Consider the following 25,026-nt stretch of genomic DNA (forward strand, 5'->3'; position numbering starts at 1 on the left):
CTGTTCAGCTGTCACCACAATCCAGTTTTAGAATACTTCCCAAGTTCCCGTGGGCCTATTGGTAGTTAAGCCTAGCTCAGCTCCAGACAACCATTGATCTGCTTTTTGTCTATAGTTTTCTAGATTTTTCATATGAACTGTGTATGTTGGTGAATAGCTTCTTTCACTCAGTGTAATGCTTTTAAGGTTCATCTATGCTACTGCGTTTTGCGGTGTTTGATCCTTTTTATTGCTGAGTAACTATACCATATTTTACCCATCCTAATCACTTTATAGGTTGACTATATATAACTATAAGTTGTTTTTTTAAATGGGTAAATGTGAAATAAGAAGAAAGTTGGGGCTGGGCGCGGTGGCTCACGCCTGTAATCTCAACATTTTGGGAGTCTGAGATGGGTGGATCACAAGGTCAGGAGTTCAAGACCAGCCTGGCCAACATGGAGAAACCCCGTCTCTACTAAAAACAACAAAAAAATTAGCCGAGTATGGTGGTGTGCACCTGTAATCCCAGCTACTTGGGAGGCGGAGGCAGGAGAATCACTTGAACCCAGGAGGCAGAGGTTGCAGTGAGCTGAGATCATGCCACTCCACTCCAGCCTGGGTGGCAGAGCAAGACTCTGTCTCAAAAAATGAATGAATGGATAAAAGAAAAGAAAAGAAAATTGGACAGGAGGATCCGTTCTCACTTTGTCACCCAAACTGGAGTGCAGTGGCACAAAAATGACTCACTGCAGCCTCTATGTCCCCAGCTCAAGTGATCCTCCCACCTAAGCCCCCCCAGGTAATGGGGACTACAGGTGCATGCCACCATGCCCAGCTAATTTTTTTGTATTATTTGTAGAGATGGGCTTTCCCCATGTTGCCCAGGCTGGTCTTGACTGGACCTGGACTCAAGTGATCTGCCCACTTCAGCCTCCCCAAAGTGCTGGGATTACAGGCATGAGCCACCGCATCTGGCCAGGTGTTTAAAAATAGAATAATGCGATTTTTCTTCGTCTTCCGGGGACGTTGTCTGCAGGCACTCAGAATGGTCCAGCGTTTGACATACCGACGTAGGCTTTCCTACAATACAGCCTCTAACAAAACTAGGCTGTCCCGAACCCCTGGTAATAGAATTGTTTACCTTTATACCAAGAAGGTTGGGAAAGCACCAAAATCTGCATGTGGTGTGTGCCCAGGCAGACTTCGAGGGGTTCGTGCTGTAAGACCTAAAGTTCTTATGAGATTGTCCAAAACAAAGAAACATGTCAGCAGGGCCTATGGTGGTTCCATGTGTGCTAAATGTGTTCGTGACAGGATCAAGCGTGCTTTCCTTATCAAGGAGCAGAAAATCGTTGTGAAAGTGTTGAAGGCACAAACACAGAGTCAGAAAGGTAAATAAAAAAGATGAAACTTTTTTGAGTAATAAAAATGAAAAGACTTGCTGTAAAAAAAAAAAAAAAAAAAAAAAAAGAATAATGCCCAGAACCTAATTTTGGAGAAACAGGATGTAAAGGGATGCAGGAGAAGGGAGGAAATGAATTAGGAAAGGGGTGTAGACCAGGATCTGAAGGACACATAGCAGGTGTTAGCAGTGATCTCTCTGCACAGATGGGCTTGTGAATACTTTGTGTGATTGGCTCATCCTTTTTTTTTTTTTTTTGGTAACAGCTTTACTGAAACATAATCCACATAGCATACATTACACCATTTAAAGTGTAGAATTTAACAGTTTCCCTTATAGTCACAGACGTAAGCAAGCATCACCACAATCAATTTTGTAACATTTTCATCACCTCCAGAAGAAATCCCTCACTCCTTAGTTGCTACTGCCCCAGCCCTGGACATGTGGATTCAGTTAGTCTGAGGCGGGGCCCTGACTGAGTATTTTTAAAAAGTGCCCCAGGAGGCTGGGCCTGGTGGCTCATGCCTGTAATCCCAGCACTTGGGGAGGCTGGAGGTTGGGAGTTCGAGACCAGCCTGACCAACATGGAGAAACCCTGTCTCTAGTAAAAATACAAAATTAGCTGGGTGTGGTGGGGCACGCCTGTAATCCCAGCTACTCAGGAGGCTGAGGCAGGAGAATCATTTGAACCCGGGAGGCAGAGGTTGCCGTGAGCTGAGATTATGCCGCTGTACTCCAGCCTGGACAACAAGAGCAAAACTCCGTCTCAAAAAAAACAAAAACAAACAACAACAACAACAACAAAAACCAGGAAAGTCTCTGTGCAGCACGTTAGACCCTGGACGGAAATGATGTTAGGAGGCATTTTGGTGCACGCTTTATTTCACCAGTGGGAATCTAAGCCTTACTACTGTCTATGAGGGCCCAAGACTTGTTCTCCCACATCTCAGTCCTGTCAGCTGCCCTTTCCTGCACGGGACAGCACGGGGCGGGGGGGGGGGGGATTTAGCAGCTTTGGAATTCAGTACATGGGGCCTCCCTTGCCTGGGGGAATCCAACAGAAAGAAAAAGGAGGAAGAAACTGACGATTTTCTTTCTACTCATTAAGCAAACAGTTCCTAGAGTTGCGCACCCTGACCACAGGAATGTTCCTGGGTTGTAGTCCATGAAAATGATCAGTTATGGCCTCTGTTTTGGCAGACAGGCTGTGTGTTACGCATGCAGCCACAACTGGGACAAGAAAGCCCCTCCAATTTGCTGTGGAACCCAGAGGGCCTCCCCATTCTCCTTACTCTTTTTGAGGAAATCAAACACATTTCCCTCCCTAAGACAGGTGGGGAAGCAGTCGCCCTCCAGCCTCCGCCTCTGCAGGAGGCCTAATGTCGCTGCCAGCTCCTTGCTAGAATGGAGATGAGTTGTTTCTCTCCCCTCTTCTTTAAAACGAATTGAGATGAGATTCCTTGCCAGTTGGTGTTGACTCTGGAAGATTGAAACCAAGCAGTTGGTTTTGACTTGAGCAGAGAAGCAACCCCAGCTTCTCCAGTCGAGGCACCAGATCCCAATCCAGGCAGGAATATTGAGATGAAACTGGGTGGGGTTGTTAATCAGTGGGCACACTGGCTGTTTCTGTACTCTCTGGGAGAGGCCTGGAAAGAGAAATGATTTAAAACTAAGTTCTCTTCTGGCCTTGTTGTCAAGAAGGGCATGGGGCATGGGGAGGCAATCTGGCCCTCAGGAACAAGAGCTAAGCTTTCTCATAGGCCTGTGCTAAAATCATGTTAATTCCACTTGAATGTTGGCCCTGGGTGGGCAGGAGTGGTTATCTGTTGTGCTTGTGGCTGGATCTTCAGTACTACAACAGGCTGCCCCCCATGCAGCAGGCATGCACACAGTAGGTGTGCAGGCTTTGAGTAGACCTTGGAACTGTTCCCCCCCACACTGCTGCCTGCTGTCTCCCTTATGTTAGCACACAGCTTGACACTGGGGCAGTCTCTTTCACTTCCCTTTATTCCTTCATATGCCCTAATATTCCCTAATGTCCTTTATTTAGTAAGTTGTCCTGCCTCTCGCATAAAGCCCTTGGAAATTCCTTACCTGCTTATATTTATCTATTACACTTTTCATTCCTGATACTTTTTTTCTTTTTCTTTTTTTTTTTTTGGAGCTAGCATCTCAATCTGTCGCCCAGGCTGGAGTCCAGTGGCACAGTCACAGATCACTGCAGCCTCGACCTCCTGGGCTCAGGTGTTCCTCCTGCCTCAGCCTCCTAAGTAGCTGGGACTACAGACACGTACCACCACACCAAGTTAATTTTTAATTTGTTGTAGAGATGGGGTCTTGCTGTGTTGCTCAGGCTAGTCTCAAATTCCTGGGCTCAAGTGATCCCCTCACCTTGGCCTCCCAAAGTGCTGAGATTACAGGCATGAGCTACCATGATTACTTATTGATTTATTTGTTAATGATCTCTTTGACATTGAAATGAAAGCCCCATGAGGTCAGGGACTTTGCTTTGTCCATTGCTGTATTTCTCAGGCCTTAGGATGATGCTTGACAAAGAGAGGAAGGGCGGCTCGCTAAAGATGTACTGAAGGAAGAATCCTTGAAGCAATCCCTTAAAGGAGGTGGGGACGTCTGCCTTTTATATTTTGTTTGTTTATTTTTTTGAGATGGAGTCTCTCTCTGTTGCCCCTGCTGGAGTGCAGTCGTGTGATCTCAGCTCACTGCAACCTCCACCTCCCAGATTCAAGCGATTCTCCTGCCTCCGTCTCCCAAGTAGCTGGGACTACAGGTGCACGCCACCACGCCTGGCTAATTTTTTGTATTTTTAATAGAGACAAGGTTTCGCCATTTCGCCAGGCTGGTCTCAAACTCCTGACCTCAAGTGATCCGCCTGCATCGGCCTCCCAAAGTGCTGGGATTACAGGCGTGAGCCATCGCACCTGGTTGTCTGCCTTTTATAGAATGGGGGACCTGATGCTTGAAGGAGGTTAAAATAATTTGCCTATGGTGGCACCTATGAAGCAACACTGGGATTTGAACCCACCTTAGTCTGATGCCATTCACACAAATGTAAAAATATAAACACTGACTTTTTTTTCTTTTTTTTTTTTTGAGATTGAATCTCACTGTGTCACCCAGGCTGGAGTGCAATGGCATGATCCTGGCTTGCTGCAATCTCTGTCTCCCAGATTCAATAATTTTCCTGCCTCAGCCTCCTGAGTAGCTAGGGTTACAGGCGCCCACCACCATGCCCAGCTAATTTTTGAATTTTTATAGAGATTGGGTTTCACCATGTTGATCAGGCTGGTCTCAAACTCCTGACTTCAGGTGATCCACCTGCCTCGGCCTCCCAAAGTACAGTGATTACAGGCATGAGCCACCATACCCAGCCTAAACACTGACTTCTTTTATTTTTTTTGAGATGGAGTCTTGCTCTGTCGCCCAGGCTGGAGGGCAGTGGCGCAATCTCAACTCACTTCAACTTCCACCTCCTGGGTTCAAGCAATTCTCCCGCCTCAGCCTCCTGAGTAGCTGGGATTACAGGCATGCACCACCATGCCCAGCTAATTTTTGTATTTTTAGTAGAGATGGAGTTTCACCATATTGGCCAGGCTGGTCTTGAACTCCTGACCTCAAGTGATCCACCCACCTCAGCCTCCCAAAGTGGTGGGATTACAGGCGTGAGTCAGCACGCCTGGCGACACTGACTTTTAATCAATTCCAGAAACGCCATTCATGACCCTTCCCCGCCGGGCTGGTTCCGATCAACACCCATGGTGTTTGCCGACAGAGAAGGAAACAGCATTTGTCCAAGCAGAACCATGGTTGGGAAATCAAAAAGACACCAGTTGCCAGTGTGACCAAGTCGCTTGAGTCATCTTAAACAAAGGGAAAAAGTCAAGGGCGATGGCTTACACCTTTAGCCTTGTTTCTCCCCCTTCACAAAGTAAAGGGTAAAGGGTCCTGGGCTAATTTTTCCTTATCTTCAATGTAACTGTTTCCTCTCTCCACCCCTGTCTGCTTTGATGGGGACAGAAGCCAAGGGGACTTTGCTCCCTGCTTCCCATCCAGGCAGCGCTCATTGTTGACATCTGTTTTCAGGGTGTAGCTCAGTGAAGACAGAGACGATATATAATTTGTTCTGGGCACATATGTTTGGGGGACGTTAGAAGGGACTTGATAAGCTTCATGCAAATTAACTTCCAATCCCTGGGAACCCGTAGGGGTTGCCTGTCAACAGGGGTGCAGGAGTCTCAGCTGCCGCCCTGAGAGCACATTGCATGGATGTTGTGGGCACGTTAAGAGGCATGGTTGTGCAACGTGATACTCCAACCTGCTTATCTTCCCTGGAAAAACGTTGCTGTTGACGTTGGCAGTTTAGAGGAACTTTGACTTATTTCAGCTTATGCAAAGTGGTAACATACAGCGAGACCTTTTTGAAACTGAAGTATAGCACTTCCTCCTCTGTGTGGCTGGTGGAATATCCGTAGGTTTCTCTGAGGCCTGGAACTGGATTTCCAAGGCTCAGTTTTCATCCAAGAAGAGAGGGAGTGTGTATAATGATGCTTTTGCTGTTATTCTCATTCAAGTTACTCTCCAACTGCCCTATTCTTTTGTGAGAAGTAACTTCTTAGTATCCATTCAGCCAGCAGACTTGTGAATGGCTCATCAGTACTAACAGACAGGCTGCCTGGTGAGTCCTGGCGGCTAAGTAGTATCAGACCACAGCTTCCATCACTTCATAGCTATGGAACTTGGTTAAGTTCATCTCTGTTTCCCCATTTATAAGAAAGGGATGCAGCCAGGCACGGTGGCTCACGCCTGTAATCCCAGTACTCTGGGAGACTGAGGTGGGTGGATCACAATGTCAGAAGATCGAGACCATCCTGGCTAACACGGTGAAACCCCATCTCTACTAAAAATAAAAAATAATGTAGCCGGGCGTGGTGGCGGGTACCTGTAGTCCCAGCTACTCTGGAGGTTGAGGCAGAATGGCGTGAACTTGGGAGGCGGAGCTTGCAGTGAGCCGAGATCACCCCACTGCTCCAGCCTGGGCAACAGAGCGAGACTCTGTCTCAAAAAAAAAAAAAAAAGGGATGCTGGCCAGGCACAGTGGCTCACGCCTATAATCCCACCACTTGGGGAAGCCAAGATGGATGGATCGCTCAAGGCCAGGAGTTTAGGACCAGCCTGACCAAGATGGTGAAACCTCGTCTCTAGTGAAAAAATACAAAATTAGCTGGGCGGGATGGCGCACGCCTGTAATCCCAGCTACTTGGGAGGCTGAGGAAGGAGAATCCCTTGAACCCAGGAGGCAGGAGGCTGAGGCAGGAGAATCCCTTGAACCCGAGAGGCAGAAGTTGCAGTGAACTGAGATTGCACCACTGCACTCCAGTGTGGGCAACAGAGCAAGACTCTGTCTCAAAAAATAAAATAAGATGGGGGAATGCTAAAATCCCTACCACACAGGACTGCTTTATCTAATAATAAGGATATATACTGTTGTTGTTGTCCATAGTTTTGTTTTTGTTTTTGTTTTTTGATACAAGGTCTCACTCTGTTGCCCAGGCTGAGTGCAGTGCTGCCATCACAGCTCATTGCGGCCTCGACCTCCTGGGCTCAAGCAATCCTCTTGTCTCAGCCTCCCGAGTAACTGGGACTACAGGCACACACCACTGCTCCCAGCTAATTTTTGACTTTTTGAGTTTTTTATAGAGACACGGTCTTGCTCTCTTGCCCAGGGTGGTCTCAAACTCCTGGACACAAGCAATCCTCTTGCCTCTGCCTCCCAAAGTGTTGGGTTACAGGCATGAGCCACCACACCCGGCCTTGTGCATAGTTCTTAGTAGCAAATGGACACACACCATTAGAGACTTATCAAGTGAGAGTCTTCTTGGTGGAACTTGAATGTCCTTTTCAACATGCCCCTAGTGTGGACAAACCGGAGGCCTGATTGTTCGTTCCTTTGCAGTTTTATTTTTAAAAATTCATTATTTTAATTTTTATTACTATAATTTTAGAGATGGGGTCTTGCTTTGTCACCTAGGATGGAGTGTGGTGGTACAGTCGTGGCACACTGCAGCCTCCAACTTCTGGGCTCAAGCAACCTTTCTGCCTCAGCCTCCCTAAGATCCGGGACTACGCGTGCACCAACATGCCGGGCTAACTTTTTAGATTTTCTGTTTTTGGTAGAAAATGAGGCTTCGCTATGTTGCTCATGCTAGTCTTGCATTTGTAAACATAGAATTACATTTTCTGCTGAGCATGAGTGCTCAATAAACCTGTAATGTTTACTGATTTCATGAACACTCATTAAAAGAACACATACCAGAATCCCCAGTGTCATCTAAGAAAATAGCCTGGAAGGAAATCTTATAGGCAGCAGTATCTGTGGCGATGGAGTTAGAAACACTGTCTCTAACCAGCAAAAAGAAAAATGCCTGACTAGCTGAATGAGGCTGTCTTCCCAGGATTCCTTTCTTCCATCAAGTTAGATTTCATTTTTTTTTTTTTTTTAATTTTAAGAGATGGGGTCTCACTATGTTGCCCAGGCTAGTCTCAAACTCCTGGGCTCAAGTGATCCCCTGCCTTGGCCTTGCAAAATACTGAGATTACAGGTGTGAGCCACCACGCCTGGCTAGTTCTCTGATTTTTTTTTTTTTTTTTTTTTTTTTTTTTTTTGAGATAGAGTCTTGCTCTGTCGCCTATACTGGAGTGCAGTGGTGCAATCTCGGCTCACTGCAAACTCTGCCTCCTGTGTTCGAGCAATTCTGTCCCAGCCTCCTGAGTAGCTGGGATTACAGGCGCCTGCCACAACTCCTGGCTAATTTTTCATATTTTTAGTAGAGACAGGCTTTCACCAGGTTGACCAGGCTGGAACTCCTGACCTCGGGTGATCCACCTGCCTTGGCCTCCCAAAGCGCTGGGATTATAGGCATGAGCCACCACACCCAGCCAGTTATCTGATCTTGTCCTCCAGTTTTTGTGCATAACTGAGGCGGAGCTCTCAAGTTCAAATGGTCTTTGAATAAAGCTAAATGCAGGCCGGGTGCGATAGCTCACGCCTGTAATCCCAGCATTTTGGGAGGCCGAGGTGGGTGGATCACGAGGTCAGGAGTTCAAGGTCATCCTGACCAACATAGTGAAACCCCGTCTCTACTAAAAATACAAAAAGTTAGCCGGGCGTGGTGGCGGGTGCCTGTAATTCCAGCTACTCAGGAGGCTGAGGCAGGAGAATGGCTTGAACCTGGGAGGCGGAGGTTGCATTGAGTTGAGATCCTGCCATTGCACTCCAACCTGGGCGATGGTGCGAGATTCTGTCTTTAAAAAAAAAATTGCTAAATGCAGTATTCTTTGGTGTTTGCTGTGGGAAAGAGGGAGGCAGTCCATAATGTGCCCTTTGTGTGCAGCGTGGGCAAAACACTGCTTCCAACTAGTTGTGTCTAAGACACTGGGTTATTCCACTGGTTACCAAATAACTCCACTATGGTTTGCTGCCTTTCATAGCAGGCCCCTGCCCTTCAAGCCCAACATCTTCTGAAAATAATATAGAGGCTTTTGAGACTATCTTGTTTCTACCTACTCACATTCCAGTTATGGGACCCAGGCGGGCGTGGGAGAAGAAACGGGATCGCCAAAGTGGGACTGTTCCGTGTGGCATGATGGCAATTCCAAGCAAGGAATGTTGCTGAGTGCTCAGAGCCTGCCCCGGGACCAAAAGCTTTTTATGAACTTGGGTTTCTTTTGTATTTGAACATCAGTCATCTCTCTTGGGGTCCTCTCTTGAAAGCTACTTTTGCCCAGTAGGCTAGAAAGTGGGGCACTATAGGTTTAATAACAGCATGCAGGGGTCACAGGGTGTTAAAAACACTTTTTAAAAGACATTCTTACTAGTTTTTGTCGTTAAAAAAAAAAGAAAAAAAAGGAATTCATTCTAATTGTAACAGGCAATGTAGTACAAGGATATATAAGGAAAATATGTTGTTGTTGTTTTTAAACTGTCTCCTGGCCAGGCACAATACTTGTATCTGTAATCCCAGCACTTTGGGAGGCCGAGATCGGTGGATTGCTTGAGGCCAGGAGTTCAAGACCAGCCTGGGCAACATGGCAAAACCCCATCTAGTCTTGTAAACATAAAATTACATTTTCTGCTGAAATACAAAAAATACAAAAATTAGCTGGGTGTGGCAGTGCATGCTTAAAATAGAGCATGGCACACTGATATTCTACGAATGCTTAAAATACTAATAAAATAGGCCAAACATGGTGGCTCCTGCCTATAATCCCAGAATTTTGGGAGGCTGAGGCAGGCAGATCACCTGAGACCAGAAGTTCAAGACCAGGCTGGGCATCATAGCGAGACCCTGTCCCTGCAAACAATAATTAAAAATTAGCTGCAGTGGTGTACACCTGTAGTCTCAGCTACTCTGAAGGTTAGGTGGGAGGATGGTTTGAACCCAGGAAGCTGAGACTGCGGTGAGCCAGTGTTTGTGCCACTGCACTTTAGCCTGGGTGACACAGTAAAACCCTTTCTCAAAAAATTAAAATGAGGCTGGGTGCAGTGATTCACTTCTGTAATCCCAGCACTTTGGGAGGCCAAAGCGGGAAGATTGCTTGAGCCCAGCAGTTTGAGACCAGCCTGGGCAACATAGTCAGACCCCATCTCTACAAAAATAAAATTAGCCAGGCATGGTGGCATGTACCTGTAGCCCCAGCTACTCAGGAGGCTGAAGCAGGAGGATTGCTTGAGCCCAGAAAGCCAAGGCTGCAGTGAGCAGTGTTTGCACCACTGCATTCCATCCTGGGTGACAGAGACCTGTCTCAAAAAGCACACAAATAAAATATGAATAAAATAGTTGACAAAAGCTAGTTGAAGCTTAGTTGAGGCTGCAGTTTTTGATGATGGCGATGATATTATTGTGGTGAAAAGACTTTCCCAGCCGGGCGCAGTGGCTCACACCTATAATCCCAGCACTTTGGGAGGCTGAGGCGGGTGGATCACTTGAGGTCAGGAGTTTGAGACTAGGCTGTCCAACATGGTGAAACCTTGTCTCTACTAAAACTACAAAAGTTAGCTGGGTTGCCAGGCACGGTGGCTCACGCCTGTAATCCCAGCACTTTGGGAGGCCAAGGCAGGCAGATCACGAGGTCAGGAGATCAAGACCATCCTGGTGAACACAGTGAAACCCCGTCTCTACTAAAAATACAAAAAGCCGGGTGTGGTGGCGGGCACCTGTAGTCCCAGCTGCTCGGGAGGCTGAGGCAGGAGAATGGCGTGAGCCCAGGAGGCGGAGGTTGCAGTGAGCTGATATCACGCCACTGCACTCCAGCCTAGGCGACAGAACGAGACTCCGTCTCAAAAAAAAAAAAAAAAAAAAGCTGGGCATGGTGGTGGGCACCTGTAATCCCAGCTACTCAGGAGGCTGAAGCAGGAGAATTGCTTGAACCTGGGAGGCAGAGGTTGCAGTGAGCTGAGATTGCATCATTGCACTCCAGCCTGGGTGACAGAGTGAGACTCCATCTCAAAAAAAAAAAAAAAAAAAAAAGACTTTCCCACATAGAGATGGCCAGTAGTGGGGTCTTAGCTTTTTTTTATTGGGATTTGGTTTTTATACCAAGTGACCAAATAAGTTTATGAAAGGTGGGCATGCTGGGTTAAAGAATACTTAGACCCTTGTTAGCTTTATTTTTGTTAGCTTTTTTTATGGGCATGTCGAAATATACCCAGTCCCCATGTACTGATCCTCTAGTTTCAACATTTTGTCATTCTTCTTTCCTCCCACTTGTGGGGCTCAGAGACAGCCCAGCCCTTGCCAGGGCGACAATGAGCTTCCGAGAGCCTTCCTGGAGCTGGAGAACCTTTCAGTCTTTCCTATAATTTCCTATAATCAGCCCAGGGGATCAGCTTGTGTGGGGAGATAATGAGTCTTATGAACACCTGGAATTCAGGTTGGGGCTCCCCATCATACTGTCACTTCTCAAAGGGTAGGACTTAACCACCATTCAGATGAGGTGCCCCAAAGCAGGTTAAGTGCCTTGGATCAAGTTATTTGCAAAACTATTTTCATTTTTTCAGGCCGCCACCCTTGGCAAGTCCAATCATGCTTGTCTCAGCTTTCACTGCCTGGATTTGGGAAGGCTGGAGAAAGGAATTCAGTGCAGCCCCCATTCCCTGTTTACATGACAAGCCCCTAAAAATGACCCAGTTGCCCCATTACTTCTGCTGGGGATTGGGGAGGGCTCTTTGAGGAGCATCTGGTTTTGCTAGTTTGAAAAGAAATTTCTATTTTAGACTTAAAAGGATGGTATCTGCCCATCCTTTAAGGACTTGGCATTTCTTCTTGATGCTTTCATCATCTTATGGCTCAGCTGTTCAGTTAACAAATACTTGTCTACCCAAATACACAACAATAATAGTCATCTCTTCTATTTGCATTGCTTTTTAACTTAGAAAATGCCATCCCATTCACTGTCTTGGTCTTCACAAAATCCTAAAGAGGTAGGCTCAAACAGTGGCGATAACCTTTATGTTATAGTAGAGAAAGCCAAGGCCCATAGAGGTTTAGCCATTTGCTAAGGCCACCCAGCAAGAACATGGCAGAATCTGGGTTTATAATCCCATCGCAGACACTGGATCCAGCCCTTCCTTACCTCTGTCTTACCATCATTTATTATGGCTCCCCATGCCCACTCCATCCTTCCCTTCAAGTTGTGGAAGTGAGTTGTAGACCCAGTCTGAGGGCTGAGAAGGTAGGGGTTGGGGCATGGTGGTGATTTTTTCTTTTTTTCTTTTCTTTTTCTTTTTTTTTTTTTAATGAACTGGGAGGGAGGGTCAGGTGGGTGACTCTCTGAATGACACAGCTCCCTTCCTATGAATGAACTCCTCCTGGTTTGGTTGCTCAGTTTATTTGCCAGGTACCAGACTCCCAGCTATTGCATGGGGTAGCCTCTGATCTCAGTCTTGGGATCCTAGCTTGGAGGCATAATCTTCCTTTTAAAAATAACCAAGGTTGGGACCAGGTATGATGACTCACTCATGTAATCCCAGCACTTTGGGAAGCCGAGGCGGGTGGATCACCTGAGGTCAGGAGTTTGAGACCAGCCTGGACAACATGGCAAAACCCTGTCTCTACTAAAGTTACAAAAATTAGCCAGGTGTGGTGGCACATGCCTGTAATCCCGGGAGGCTGAGGCAGGAGAATCGCTTGAACCCAGGAGGTGGAGCTTGCGGTGAGCCGAGATTGTGCCACTGCACTCCAGCCTGGGCAACAGAGCGAGACTGTCTCAAAAAAAATAAAATAAAAAATAAAAAAATAACCTAGTTTGGCCGGGCACACTGACTCACGCCTGTCATCCTAACACTTTGGGAGGCTGAGGCAGGAAGACTGGTTGAGCCCAGGAGTTCTAGACCAGCCTGGGTAACATAACAAGACCCCATCTCTAAAAAAAAATTTTTTTTTTTTTTTTTTTTTTTTTTGAGACGGAGTCTCGCGCTGTCACCCAGGCTGGAGTGCAGTGGCCGGATCTCAGCTCACTGCAAGCTCCGCCTCCCGGGTTCACGCCATTCTCCTGCCTCCGCCTCCCGAGTAGCTGGGACTACAGGCGTCCGCCACCTCGGCCGGCTAGGTTTTTGTATTTTTTTTTTAGTAGAGACGGGGTTTCACCGTGTTAACCAGGATGGTCTCGAACTCCTGACCTCGTGATCCGCCCGTCTCGGCCTCCCAAAGTGCTGGGATTACAGGCTTGAGCCACCGCGCCCGGCCAAAAAAAAAATTATTTAAAAAAAACAAAAAAAAAGCCTTACTAGGGTCTCTCCAGAGAGAGGAAGAGCCAATCATGAGACTAACTCATGTTAAAGACCTGTCTCAGCTCTGCCGTTTAATAGTTACGGGATGTCAGGTAAATTTCTTTACCTCTGTGAGCCTGTTTCGTCTTCAAAATGGAGAAAATCGGGTACTTCCCCTCTCAACCCCCAAACGCAGTCTTACTTTTCTCTGGCAAGGGCAGGGATGTTGGCTTCAGAAATGTTTGCAAGGGTGGCCCCTGGTGGAAGAAATGAGAACTGCTGCCCAGGCGTCAGGGATGGCTTCAGGGCTGTCTGGCAGAAACCTGAACTTCATGTCTAGCCTTGTAAGATAGGACAGCGGGAATTTTTATAAAAGAGCACTTGGATGAAATAGAAATTCCATTGGACAATTATTTGAAAGGGAGGAAAACAGGCCAAGCTGAGAGTTTCCTAGAATGAATGATCTTATCGACTGTTCCCCTCTGCCTGGAAGCCTCTTTGAGTCAGGTTCCTTCAGGTCTCAGCTCAGGTGGTTCTACCTCAGAAAGCCCTGCCCTCACCGTTGCAATAGATGTTACATCTTCAGCAAACTCCTTTCTCCTCTGCCACTCTTATATCACCCTCTTTTATTTTAATTTCTATTACTTACCACTGCCTGAAATTATAAGTTCCTGTCTTTGTCCATCTCTTCCTCAGTAGTGTAAGCTCAATGACAGCAGGAACCTTAATTATCTTCGTCATGATTTGTCCTCACAGTCCAACACAGTGTCTGGCATAGAGCTTGATGGTTACCTATTTGAATGAGTCCGTTGAGATTCTAATGTATAGTGTAGATGCTTCAACCACAGCTTCTCCAGCTTTAGGGCATTAATACTTTTTAAAGTTTTAATTACTTTATTTATTTTTTGAGATAGAGTCTTGCTCTGTTGCCCAGGCTGGAGTGCAGTGGCGCCATGTCAGCTCACTGCAACCTCCACCTTCCAGGTTCAAGAGGTTCTCCTGTCTCAGCTTCCCAAGTAGCTAGAATTACAAGTGCCCGCCACTATACCTGGCTAATTTTTTTTTTTTTTTGTATTTTTGGTAGAGACAGGGTTTTTGTCATGTTGGCTAGGCTGGTCTCAAACTCCTGACCTCAAGTGATCTGCCCACTTCAGCCTCCCAAAGTGCTGGGGTTACAGGCATGAGCCACTGTGCCCAGCTTTTTTTTTTTTTTTTTTTTTTGACAGGATCTCACTCTGTTGCCTGGGCTGGAGTGCAGTGGTGCGATCATGGCTCGCTGCCACCTCAATCTTCTGGGCTCAAGTGATCCTCCCACTTCATCTTCTCAAGTAGCTGGAACCACAGCTGTGTACTACCACGGCCAGCTAATTTTATTTTTATTTTTTTGTAGAGATAGGGTCTCCTTATGTAACTCAGGCTGGTCTCAAGTTCTTAGGCTCAAATGATCCACCTGCCTCAGCCTCCCAAAGTGCTGGAATTACAGGCATGAGCCACTGTGCCTGGCCGATATTAATACTTTTAAAAGTTTTAATACTTTAATAGCTATAGAGCTTTGAGTAGTTTTGTCTCTAAGCCATTGATCATAATGTTCTCCACCCAAGTAGTCCTTTTCTGTCTTTTGCATTTGTCTTGCTACCCTGCATGATCAGGTTAAAGACTTTTTCCTATGAAACCTTCACCATCTCTCCAAACTGACAGTGATTAGTTGATCAGTTTCTCCTCTGTGCCCTAGGCTGCAAATAGGTAATACCTCTTTGTTCCTCAGAGGATATTCATGTAATCAGCACTCAGTAACTATTGACTTTTATCAGTGACTTTTGTGGAATACTCATGGGGGCTGAATCAATGATTAATCAAAGCTACATTTGTCTTAAAATTTTTGTTTAACAAACTAATATAATGCTTATTATGTGCAAGGCGCTGTTCTATGTACCTTAAAACAATCCTAGTAGATAGTTAATATTGTTGCCATCATTCTACAGATAGGTAGACTGAGGCACAGAGAGGTCAAGTAACTTGCCCGAAGTCACAGAGCTCATAAGTGGCAGAGCTGGGACTTAAACCAGGCAGTTTGGACCAGAGTCTACTCTTAACCATTACTGCTTGCTGGCTGTCTCATTATCTGCCACTGTTGTTCTAAATGTAAATGGCTTATTTAAATGTAGATTACCCAGAGCATCTCACTGTACCTTAGGCACTAACTTCTGGGTACAATAGGTCTTCAATCTCAGTTATTTTAGTGATCTGTTCTCATGCTGACTGACAAGGACCATTGGACGGAGCAGCCTCCTTTTTCCGTTGTTATTGAAAAAGAGAAATTACTTTCGTCTTTTTTGAGTTTCACTCTGTTGCCCAGGCTGGAGTGCAGTGGTGCGGATCTTGGCTCACTGCAACCTCCGCCTCCCAGGTTCAAGTGATTCTCCTGCCTCAGCCTCCTAAGTAGCTGGGATTACAGGCACCTACCATCACGCCTGGCTGATTTTTGTACTTTTAGTAGAGATGGGGTTTCACCATGTTGGACCAGGCTGGTCTCAAGCTCCTGACCTCAAGTGACCCACCCAGCTCAGCCTCCCAAAGTGCTGGGATTACAGGCATGAGCCCCCACACCCAGCCGATAAGTTACTTTCTAGACAAGATAATATTTCAATTGACAACAAGATGAGAAAGAAATCAGAGCACAAGAAAGTCATCTGGTAATTGTGAAGAACATTGTGGTGATAGCTTTGTTGTTCTGTCACTGGATTATGGTTTGTTTTGGTTGTGTTTGGTTTTGTGGGAGGCTTCCCACAAGTTTGCTCTTTGGAGAAGGAATGCTCTTGTCTTTAATCTGTCCAATTTCCTAATCTCTGTGATTTCTGCCCCGCAGTGAGTTTTGAAGATTGCACCGGTCGACAAAGGACAGCCTATTTTTCCCTCGACACCCGATTCAAAGTGGGCCCAGATGGTGTGATTACAGTCAAAAGGCCTCTACAGTTTCATAACCCACAGATCCATTTCTTGGTCTACGCCTGGGACTCCACCTACAGAAAGTTTTCCACCAAAGTCACGCTGAATACAGTGGGGTACCACAGCCGCACCCCGCCCCTTCATGTATGTTGGCATTTTTCTGAGAAGTTCGCTGTTGTTTTAGTGCGCTATCTGATCCGGGTTTCTCAGCCTTGGTACCATTGCCATTTTGGACTGGATGATTTTGTGTTGCAGGGGTTGTCCTGTGCACCATGTAGGATGTTTAGCAAGCATCCCTGGCCTTAACTGGTTAGACACCAGTAGCACTTCCACCACTTGTGACAACCCAAAGTGTCTCCACATGTTGCCAATGGCCCCTGGGGGGACAAATCAGCCCCAGTTGAGAGCTCTTGGTCTAACTGAGTAATTCTTGCTGGGGTTTTTGGGGTGTGGGGATCAGGTAGTGTAGAAGAGTGGTAAAGGCCTGGACACCGTCTGGGACTGAATCTCAGCCGTGCCATTTACTACTTGGGTACCGTTGGAGGAATTATGTCACCTGTCTATGCTTGAGCTTCCTTATCTGTAAAATGGAGATAATAGTGAGGATGGAATTAATTAATGCATGTGAAATGCTAAAAGTACGCAAGGCATAATTAGTCATTGTTAGCTATCTTTACAACTCCCCTCCTGGGGGAAGAAGAATGAATGAGAGCTGGATTCTTCTTCTCTCTCTCTCTCTCTTTTTTTTTTTTAAAGACGTAGTCTCACTCTGTGGCCCAGGCTGGAGTGCAGTGGTGCGACTCACAGCAACCTCCACCTCCCCAGTTCAAGTGATTCTCCTGCCTCAGCCTCCTGAGTAGTTGGGATGACAGGTGCCCACCACCACACCCGGCTAATTTTTGTATTTTTAGTAGAGGCAAGGTTTCACCATGTTGGCCAGGCTGGTCTTGAATTCCTCACCTCAAATGATCTGCCTGCCTCGGCCTCCCAAAGTGCTGGGATTACAGGCGTGAGCCACCGTGCCTGGCCGAGAGCTGGATTCTCTGATCATTTTGCTTTTTGTGCTTCCAGTAAGAAGAGTTTTGGCAAAGCAAGAGAAGAACCAGTGGGCAGCTCTTGCCCCATTAGACTGTAACCTCCACAAGACCCTTTCCCATAGTATTTGCAGTGCCTGGCCTTAGGTCTGGCCCATACCAGGAACAGACAAACAGATGAATTGGCCATGAATGGAAGGATGGATGGATGTCTGCCTAGGTTCTTGGCAGGAATGTTTCTAGGGGTTGTTAATCGAAGCGAGTTTCTCAAGTGCTCCCGTGGTGCTTCCTACCGAAATGTCTCTCTGGGGGATATTCTGGTTGTGTCCTGCTTACTGCTTTGGAAGTGTGGAATGTGTTGTAAGTGCCAGGGCCAGTAAGGTTGGCATCTTCTTTTCTCCCTGAAGACTCTTGATATTCTTGGAAATTAATGGTCCTCCTGATCTGATTTTTCTCCCTGGTGTAATTAGACCAGAAAAATGAGGAGTCTAATACTATAGGACTATATTAACATAGCTCCTTGACTCAGAGTCTCCAAGGGACCCCATCATTCATATGAAAAAATTTCAGCACAGTGAGTCCTTGCCAAGCAGCTGTGTGTGGAAGCCTCTTACGATCCAGAGACAGTTTTATTTTATTTTATTTTATTTTATTTTTATTTTTTTTTTTTAGACGGAGTCTCGGTCAGTCGCCCAGGCTGGGGTGCAGTGGCCGGATCTCAGCTCACTGCAAGCTCCGCCTCCCGGGTTCACGCCGTTCTCCTGCCTCAGCCTCCCGTGTAGCTGGGACTACAGGCGCCCGCCACCACGCCCAGCTAAGTTTTGTATTTTTAGTAGAGACGGGGTTTCACCGTGTTAGTCAGGATGGTCTCGATCTCCTGACCCCTCGTGATCCGCCCATCTCGGCCTCCCAAAGTGCTGGGATTACAGGCGTGAGCCACTGCGCCCGGGCTTATTTTATATTTTTAGAGACAGAGTCTTGCTCTGTCACCCAGGCTGGAGGGCAGTGGTGCAATTTCGGCTCAAGGACACTTCCGCCTCCCGGGTTCAAACAATTCTTCTGCCTCAACCTCTCAAGTAGCTAGGATTATAGGCACCTGCCACCACGCCTGGCTAATTTTTGTATTTTTAGTAGAGATGGTTTCACCATGTTGGCCAGGCTGGTCTCGATCTTCTCACCTCAGCCTCCCAAAGTGCTGGGATTATAGGTTTGAGCCACTGTGCCTGGCTGCAGAGACAGTTTTGAGCTTCAGTCTTCAACTTTGCTTCCACATCTCTTGAACTTTGTGTCTGCCTCCATGTCTGCTGTATCAGGATTGGGTTCAAGTACGTGTTATATAAATCTCCCAATTGTCGTGGTTTGTGCAAAATACTCTCAAGTTAAGGAAGCCCTAGGGTAAGCTGTGCCCAGTATGGAGACTTGATAGTCATCAAGAGTCCAGGTTCCCCCTTTCCTTTTTGCTCCATCATCTTCAGCACATGACTTCATCCTCAAGGAGACGTCACGATCCCAGTGATCCCAGATGGCTGCTGGAGCTCCAGTCGTCATGTCTTTTTTTTTTTTTTTTTTTTAATTGTGTTTATTCTAGGCAAGAAGAAGGAGAAAGGAGAAGCACAAAAATGCATTACTTAATTATCTGTCTGCCTTTTAAGAAACCTTTGTGGAATTCTCCTCAAGCAACACTTGAGAAACACTGGCTAAAACTTAGCCTCATGACCACATCTAGCTGCACGTGCAGTCCAGGGAATGTAGTCTTATATGAATACATTTCTGGAACGTATATCCCAGAATTAGAAAATTGAGATATATATTGGAGAGATAGGTTTTTATTTTGTTTTTAATCAGGAACAAAGAATGGATATTGGGTGGTAGGTAGCAGATTCTGCCTCAGCTGGTTTGAGATTCACCTTGGTTTGTCTCTATAGTTCAAAGGATCCTTCTGGAACCAGATGGTACTGTAATTAGATGGCAGTCTTACCTCACTTTCAATATATATTTATTAATTTTCAACTTTTTAAAAAAACAACATATCCAGGTAACAAAATTTTTTTTTTATTTTTTGGAGACAGAGTCTTGCTCTGTCACTCAGGCTGGAGCACAGTCTCGGGAGCACAGCTCACTGCAGCCTTGACCTCCCAGGCTCAAGCAATCCTCCTGCCTCAATCTTCCATGTAGCTGGGACCACAGGGTGCACCACCATGCCCAGCTAATTTTTAATTTTTGTTATTATTACTTTTTTTTTTTTTTGTAGAGATAGGGTCTCACCTTGTGCAGGCTCACTACATTTGTATAAGAATAGATCTTAGTCTCTAGTTCTTTCACCTTATTTGGGTGAGTTTTCTCAGTCTGGCATCCTTCTTTTCTTTTCTTTCTTTTCTTTTCTTCCCTTTCCCCTTCCCTTCCTTTTGTGTTTTTAGTAGAGACGGAGTTTTACCGTGTTGGTCAGGCTGGTCTTGAGCTCCTGACCTCAAGCAGTCCACTTGCCTTGGCCTCCCAAAGTGCTGGGATTACAGGCGTGTGCCACCGCGCCCCACCTGGTATCCTATTTTTCTGAGGGATCAGTTCCATGTGCAGTATTTTCAGGCATGACTCCCTTTGATTTCACGCATGAAAATGTTAGTGTTATGTTTTGCCAGCACAGTGTTCATCATTATTCATTCTCTGAAAATATTCCACAGTCCTAATGTCAGCAAGGCGTGCATGTTCCTTTCCTTTTCAATGTGATAACTGGGTTTGCATTCATTCATGAGTGCCCATGTGCTCACCATGGCTGTGCAAGGTAGCTGGGTTTTGTTGATGTTGTTGTTTTGTTTGTTTTTGTTTTTTTTTGAGATGGAGTTTCACTCTTGTCGTCCAGGCTAGAGTGCAGTGGCACATCTTGTTCACTGCAACCTCCACCTCCTGGATTCAAGCAATTCCCCTGCTTCAACCTCCCGAGTAGCTGGGATTACAGGTGTGCGCCACCACGCACAGCTAATTTTTGTATTATTAGTAGAAACGGGTTTCACCATGTTGGCCAGGCTGGTCTCGAGCTCACCTCAGGTGATCCACCCACCTTGGCCTCCCAAAGGAAAAACCTGCTGGGATTACAGGCATGAGCCACTGCGCCTAGTGAAGGTGGCTGTTTTAAGGCTTAGGATACAGTGGTTTTTCTGGGGTTGTTTTTTGTTTATTTGTTTGTTGTTGTTTTTGAGACAGAGTCTCACTCTGTTTCCCAGGTCAGAGTGCAGTGACATGATCTCGGCTCACTTCAACTTCTGCCTCCCGGATTCAAGCAATTTTCTTGCCTCAGCCTCCTGAGTAGCTGGAATTGCAGGCACATGCCACCATGCCTGGCTAATTTTTGTTTGTTTGTTTTTGAGACACGATCTCTGTTATCCAGGCTGGAGTGCAGTAGCACGATCTCAGCTCACTGCAACCTCTGCCTCCCGGGTTCGTACCTCAGCCTCTCAAGTAATTGGGACCTCATGTGTGCGCCACCATGCCCAACTAATTTTTATATTTTTAGTAGAGGCGGGGTTTTGCCATGTTGGCCAAGCGGATCCCAAACTGCTGACCTCAAGTGATCCGCCCACCTTGGCCCCCCAGCGTGCTGGGATTACAGGTGTAAACCATCACTCCTGGCCCAGGATACAGTGTTGAGGGTCAGTTTTTTATTTTGTTCCTGTGCTGGGGTTAAATCTCAATAAAACCGGCCGGGCGCGGTGGCTCACGCCTGTAATCCCAGCACTTTGGGAGGCCGAGGCGGGCGGATCACAAGGTCAGGAGATCGAGACCACGGTGAAACCCCGTCTCTACTAAAAATACAAAAAATTAGCCGGGCGCGGTTGTGGGCGCCTGTAGTCCCAGCTACTCGGGAGGCTGAGGCAGGAGAATGGCGTGAACCCGGGAGGCGGAGCTTGCAGTGAGCCGAGATCGCGCCACTGCACTCCAGCCTGGGCGACAGAGCAAGACTCCGTCTCAGAAAAAAAAAAAATAATAAAAAAAATAAATCTCAATAAAACCATAGCTCAGTGTTTTCCAACCAGTCCAGCCATCATCTGCATCATTATCTTTGTTGAGCACTTACTGTGTTTCAGGCACTATTCACAGTGCTTTAAATGTGCAATACCAGCATCTCATTTCATCCTCCCAAGAATTCTATGAGATAGGTTCTAATACTATCCCCATTTCAGACATTAGGAAGCTGTAGTACAGAGAAGTTAAGTAATATCTGCCTGGGGCAAGGAGGCACCATCGTGAGGATTCAAAGCCAGGCAGCCTAGCTCCAGAGCCTGCCCTTGGCTCAGGCTGGGCTGCCTCTCTAGGAGACAAACACAGGATGTAGAGGGCAGAGAGTGTAGGTGTGTGTGCATGTGTGCACTTGTGGCCAGTGTGCAGCATTGAGGAAGGGCTCTGTGATGATACCTGGTTATATCTCACATGTATCTGGTGCATCTTTAATCTTTTTTTTTTTTGAGATGGAGTCTCTCTCTGTCACCCAGGCTGGAGTGCAGTGGCGCCATCTCGGCACACTACAGGCTCCGCCTCCTGGGTTCACACCATTCTCCTGCCCCAGCCTCCTGAGTAGCTGGGACTACAGGCGCCCGCCACCATGCTCAGCTAATTTTTTGTATTTTTAGTAGAGACGGGGTTTCACCATGTTAGCCAGGATGGTCTCGATCTCCTGACCTCGTGATCTACCCACCTCGGCCTCCCAAAGTGCTGGGATTACAGGCGTGAGCCACTGTGCCTGGCACATCTTCAATCTTAAAGCCAGAAAATAGAGCTGAACTCAAACTTGGCAAGCAGTGATCAGTGACTGTGAGTTTTTATGTGGACGGTGAGAGATGGAATTTTCCCCTGGAAACTTTACTACAGTAATCACTTTAAAACACTTAAACAATTTGGCAAATATTTTCCTTCCATTTTCAACTCTCTTATTTCCCTGCATGTGCATAAAGTTATCCTTATTGCATATGAAAACTGTTCAATACAAGTCTCAAAGGGTATTTTTGGCTCCCATCCCAACAGCTTCTGTTAGAACAAATGGAAACCATATAGATATAATGATACAGTGAAATGAAGAGATTTGTATTGATCACAAAGTAGTTCTTAGTACCCGTTCTCAAAATCTACTTGTTTTGGCTGATAGCTCCACTTTGGGGACCTATGTCCCCAAGAAAAACATGAAAGAGGCTGGGTGCGGTGACTCACACCTGTAATCCTTGCAAATTGGGAAGCCAAAGCAGGAGAATCACTTGAGCCCAGGAGTTCGAGACCAGCCTGGGCAAGATGGCAAGACCCTGCCTCTACAAAAATTAAACAAAATTTAAAATTTAGGTGCACGTGGTGGTACATGCCTGTAGTTCCAGCTACTTGATAGGCTGAGGTCAGAGGCTCACCTGAGCTCAGGAGTTTGAGGCTGCAGTGAGCTTCGATCACTTCACTGCACTCCAGCCTGGGTGACAGAGCAAGACCCTGTCTCTATTTTAAAAAAGAAAATAGGCCGGGCGCGGTGGCTCAAGCCTGTAATCCCAGCACTTTGGGAGGCCGAGACGGGCGGATCACGAGGTCAGGAGATCGAGACCATCCTGGGTAACACAGTGAAACCCCGTCTCTACTAAAAATACAAAAACTTAGCCGGGCGAGGTGGCAGGCGCCTGTAGTCCCAGCTACTAGGGAGGCTGAAGCAGGAGAATGGCGTGAACCCGGGAGGCGGAGTTTGCAGTGAGCTGAGATCCGGCCACTGCACTCCAGCCTGGGTGACAGAGCGAGACTCCGTCTCAAAAAAAAAAAAAAAAAAAAAAAGAAAATAAATCGAAAACCCAAATATTCAGTTGTTGAGTAAGCTCTGATATTAAATCATCAGAGTATAATGTTGCTATTAAAAATCACATTATGGGCTGGGTATGGTGGCTTATGCCTATAATCCCAGCATTTTGGGAGGCCAAGTTGCTTAAACTCACAAGTTCGAGACCAGCCTGGGTAACATGGCAAAACCCTATGTCTACTAAAAATACAAAAATTAGTCAGGCACAGTGGTGTGCACCTGTAGTCCCAGCTACTCAGGAAGCTGAGATGGGGGGGATGACTTGAGCCTGGGAGGCAGAGGTTGCCGTGAGACAAAGTCTTGCTGCTGTACCCCAGCCTCAGTGATAGAGCCAGATCTTGTCTCAAAAAAATAAAAATGAGATTATGTAGGCTTGAAACGGCTTGTAAATTATAATATCAAACCCTGAAACCAATACTTGCGTATGCTTGATGATTATTGGAACTCTGGACACTAAGAAGGATAAAAAGAGCATGCGGTCTTTATGATACAGAAAAGGGGCTCATTGGTTTTTGTTTTGGTTGGTCATTTTGGTGGATATATATAATTTGTCATTGATAAGAGAATGTATCATTAAATTCAAACTGTACACTGCCCACAGAAGGCTGGGGATGCTGTCTGGCTAGGTTGGACTATTAGACCTGTAGTATCCGTCCTGAATTGTCTAATCTTGTTCCTCATCTTCTTTCCTTTTAGGCCTCTGTTTCTGGAGTCCAAGCAGAATTGCTCACATTTCCCAACTCCTCTCCTGGCCTCAGAAGATGGAAGAGAGACTGGGTTATTCCTCCTATCAGCTGCCCAGAAAATGAAAAAGGCCCATTTCCTAAAAACCTGGTTCAGGTAGAGAAAGAAGTTCTCTATTTCTCTGGGAGGAATTTGGCAGAGAAGTACCAAGGAGAGAAAGGGAAAAGACCGAATGTTGGGATCCTTCTTTACTAATACTTTTTCTTTCATTTTGTTTTCAGATCAAATCCAACAAAGACAAAGAAGGCAAGGTTTTCTACAGCATCACTGGCCAAGGAGCTGACACACCGCCTGTTGGTGTCTTTATTATTGAAAGAGAAACAGGATGGCTGAAAGTGACAGAGCCTCTGGATAGAGAAAATATTGCCACATACACTGTAAGTATCTCTTAGAAGCTTGTTGACACTGGGGTAACATCCATCCAGGATTTTTTGGTCAACCCATGCTGGATCTCCAGATCAGAGGCTCTGAACACATGAGGAGCTTGACACCTCTTGACCTGTTGCTAAGGAGAAATGATGGGAGAATGTGGGACAGTTTGGGGTTGTTAATTTTTCTCCTTGTCAGGAAGAAAGGAAGGAGAATCCCCATGCATCCTCATACAACCAGGGCAAATTTAGACTCAAGATGTCAACCTGTTCTTGGGGCTGGAAGTCCCTGACCTAAAAGAACAGGACAGTGATGATAAAAGGGAACAAAACCCATTTCTTGGGCTTGGCAGCAGCAACAGCTTGAGAAAACCAAGAAGTTTTTTTTTTTTTTTTTTTTTTTTGAGATAGAGTTTTGCTCTGTCACCCAGGCTGGAATGCAATAACGTGATCTCAGCTTACCACAACCTCCACTTTTTGGGTTCAAGTGATTCTCCTGCTTCAGCCTCCTGAGTAACTGGATTATAGGCAACTGCCATCATGCCAAGCTGATTTTTTGTGTTTTTAGTAGGATGGGGTTTTACCATGTTGGCCAGAGTGGTCTCAAACTCCTGAACTCAGGTGATTCACCCTACTTGGCCTCCCAAAGTGCTGGAATTACAGGAGTGAGCCACCGTGCCCGGCCTCCAAGAGGTCATTTTTTTTGTTTTGGTTTTGGTTTTGGAATTTTTTTTTTTTTTTTTTTTTTTTTTTGAGACAGTCTACCTATGTCACTCAGGCTGGAGTGCAGTAGTACAATCATAGCTCACTGCATCCTGGACCTTCTGGGCCCAAGCGACACTCCCACCTCATCTTCCTGAGTAGCTGAGACTAAAGGCGCAGGCCACCACACCCAGCTAATTTTTGTATTTTTTGTGGAAACAAGATCTTGCTATGTTGCCCAGGCTTGAGCT

At 46.2% G+C, this 25,026-nt stretch overlaps 2 protein-coding genes across 2 annotated transcripts in view; both read left to right on the forward strand.

Moving 5' to 3' along the window:
* Positions 1-25,026, forward strand: part of CDH1 (cadherin 1) — a 103,824-nt gene that overhangs the window by 53,503 nt on the left and 25,295 nt on the right. The window contains exons 3-5 of the mRNA XM_050773323.1: positions 16,036-16,259; positions 23,658-23,801; positions 23,927-24,082. Of these exons, the coding sequence (XP_050629280.1) occupies positions 16,036-16,259; positions 23,658-23,801; positions 23,927-24,082 (524 nt within the window). The remainder of the gene's footprint in view (positions 1-16,035; positions 16,260-23,657; positions 23,802-23,926; positions 24,083-25,026) is intronic.
* Positions 965-12,841, forward strand: LOC126944091 (60S ribosomal protein L34-like). Its single transcript, XM_050773386.1, has one exon. The coding sequence runs from the start codon at positions 980-982 to the stop codon at positions 1,379-1,381; it is 402 nt and encodes a 133-aa protein (XP_050629343.1). The 5' UTR covers positions 965-979; the 3' UTR covers positions 1,382-12,841.

This window comes from Macaca thibetana, chromosome 20 (assembly GCF_024542745.1).
Source record: "Macaca thibetana thibetana isolate TM-01 chromosome 20, ASM2454274v1, whole genome shotgun sequence".
NCBI lineage: Eukaryota > Metazoa > Chordata > Mammalia > Primates > Cercopithecidae > Macaca > Macaca thibetana.

Coding starts and splice junctions, on each gene's coding strand:
- LOC126944091 (XM_050773386.1), top strand. CDS start 980: ATGCGATTTTTCTTCGTCTTCCGGGGACGTTGTCTGCAGGCACTCAGA.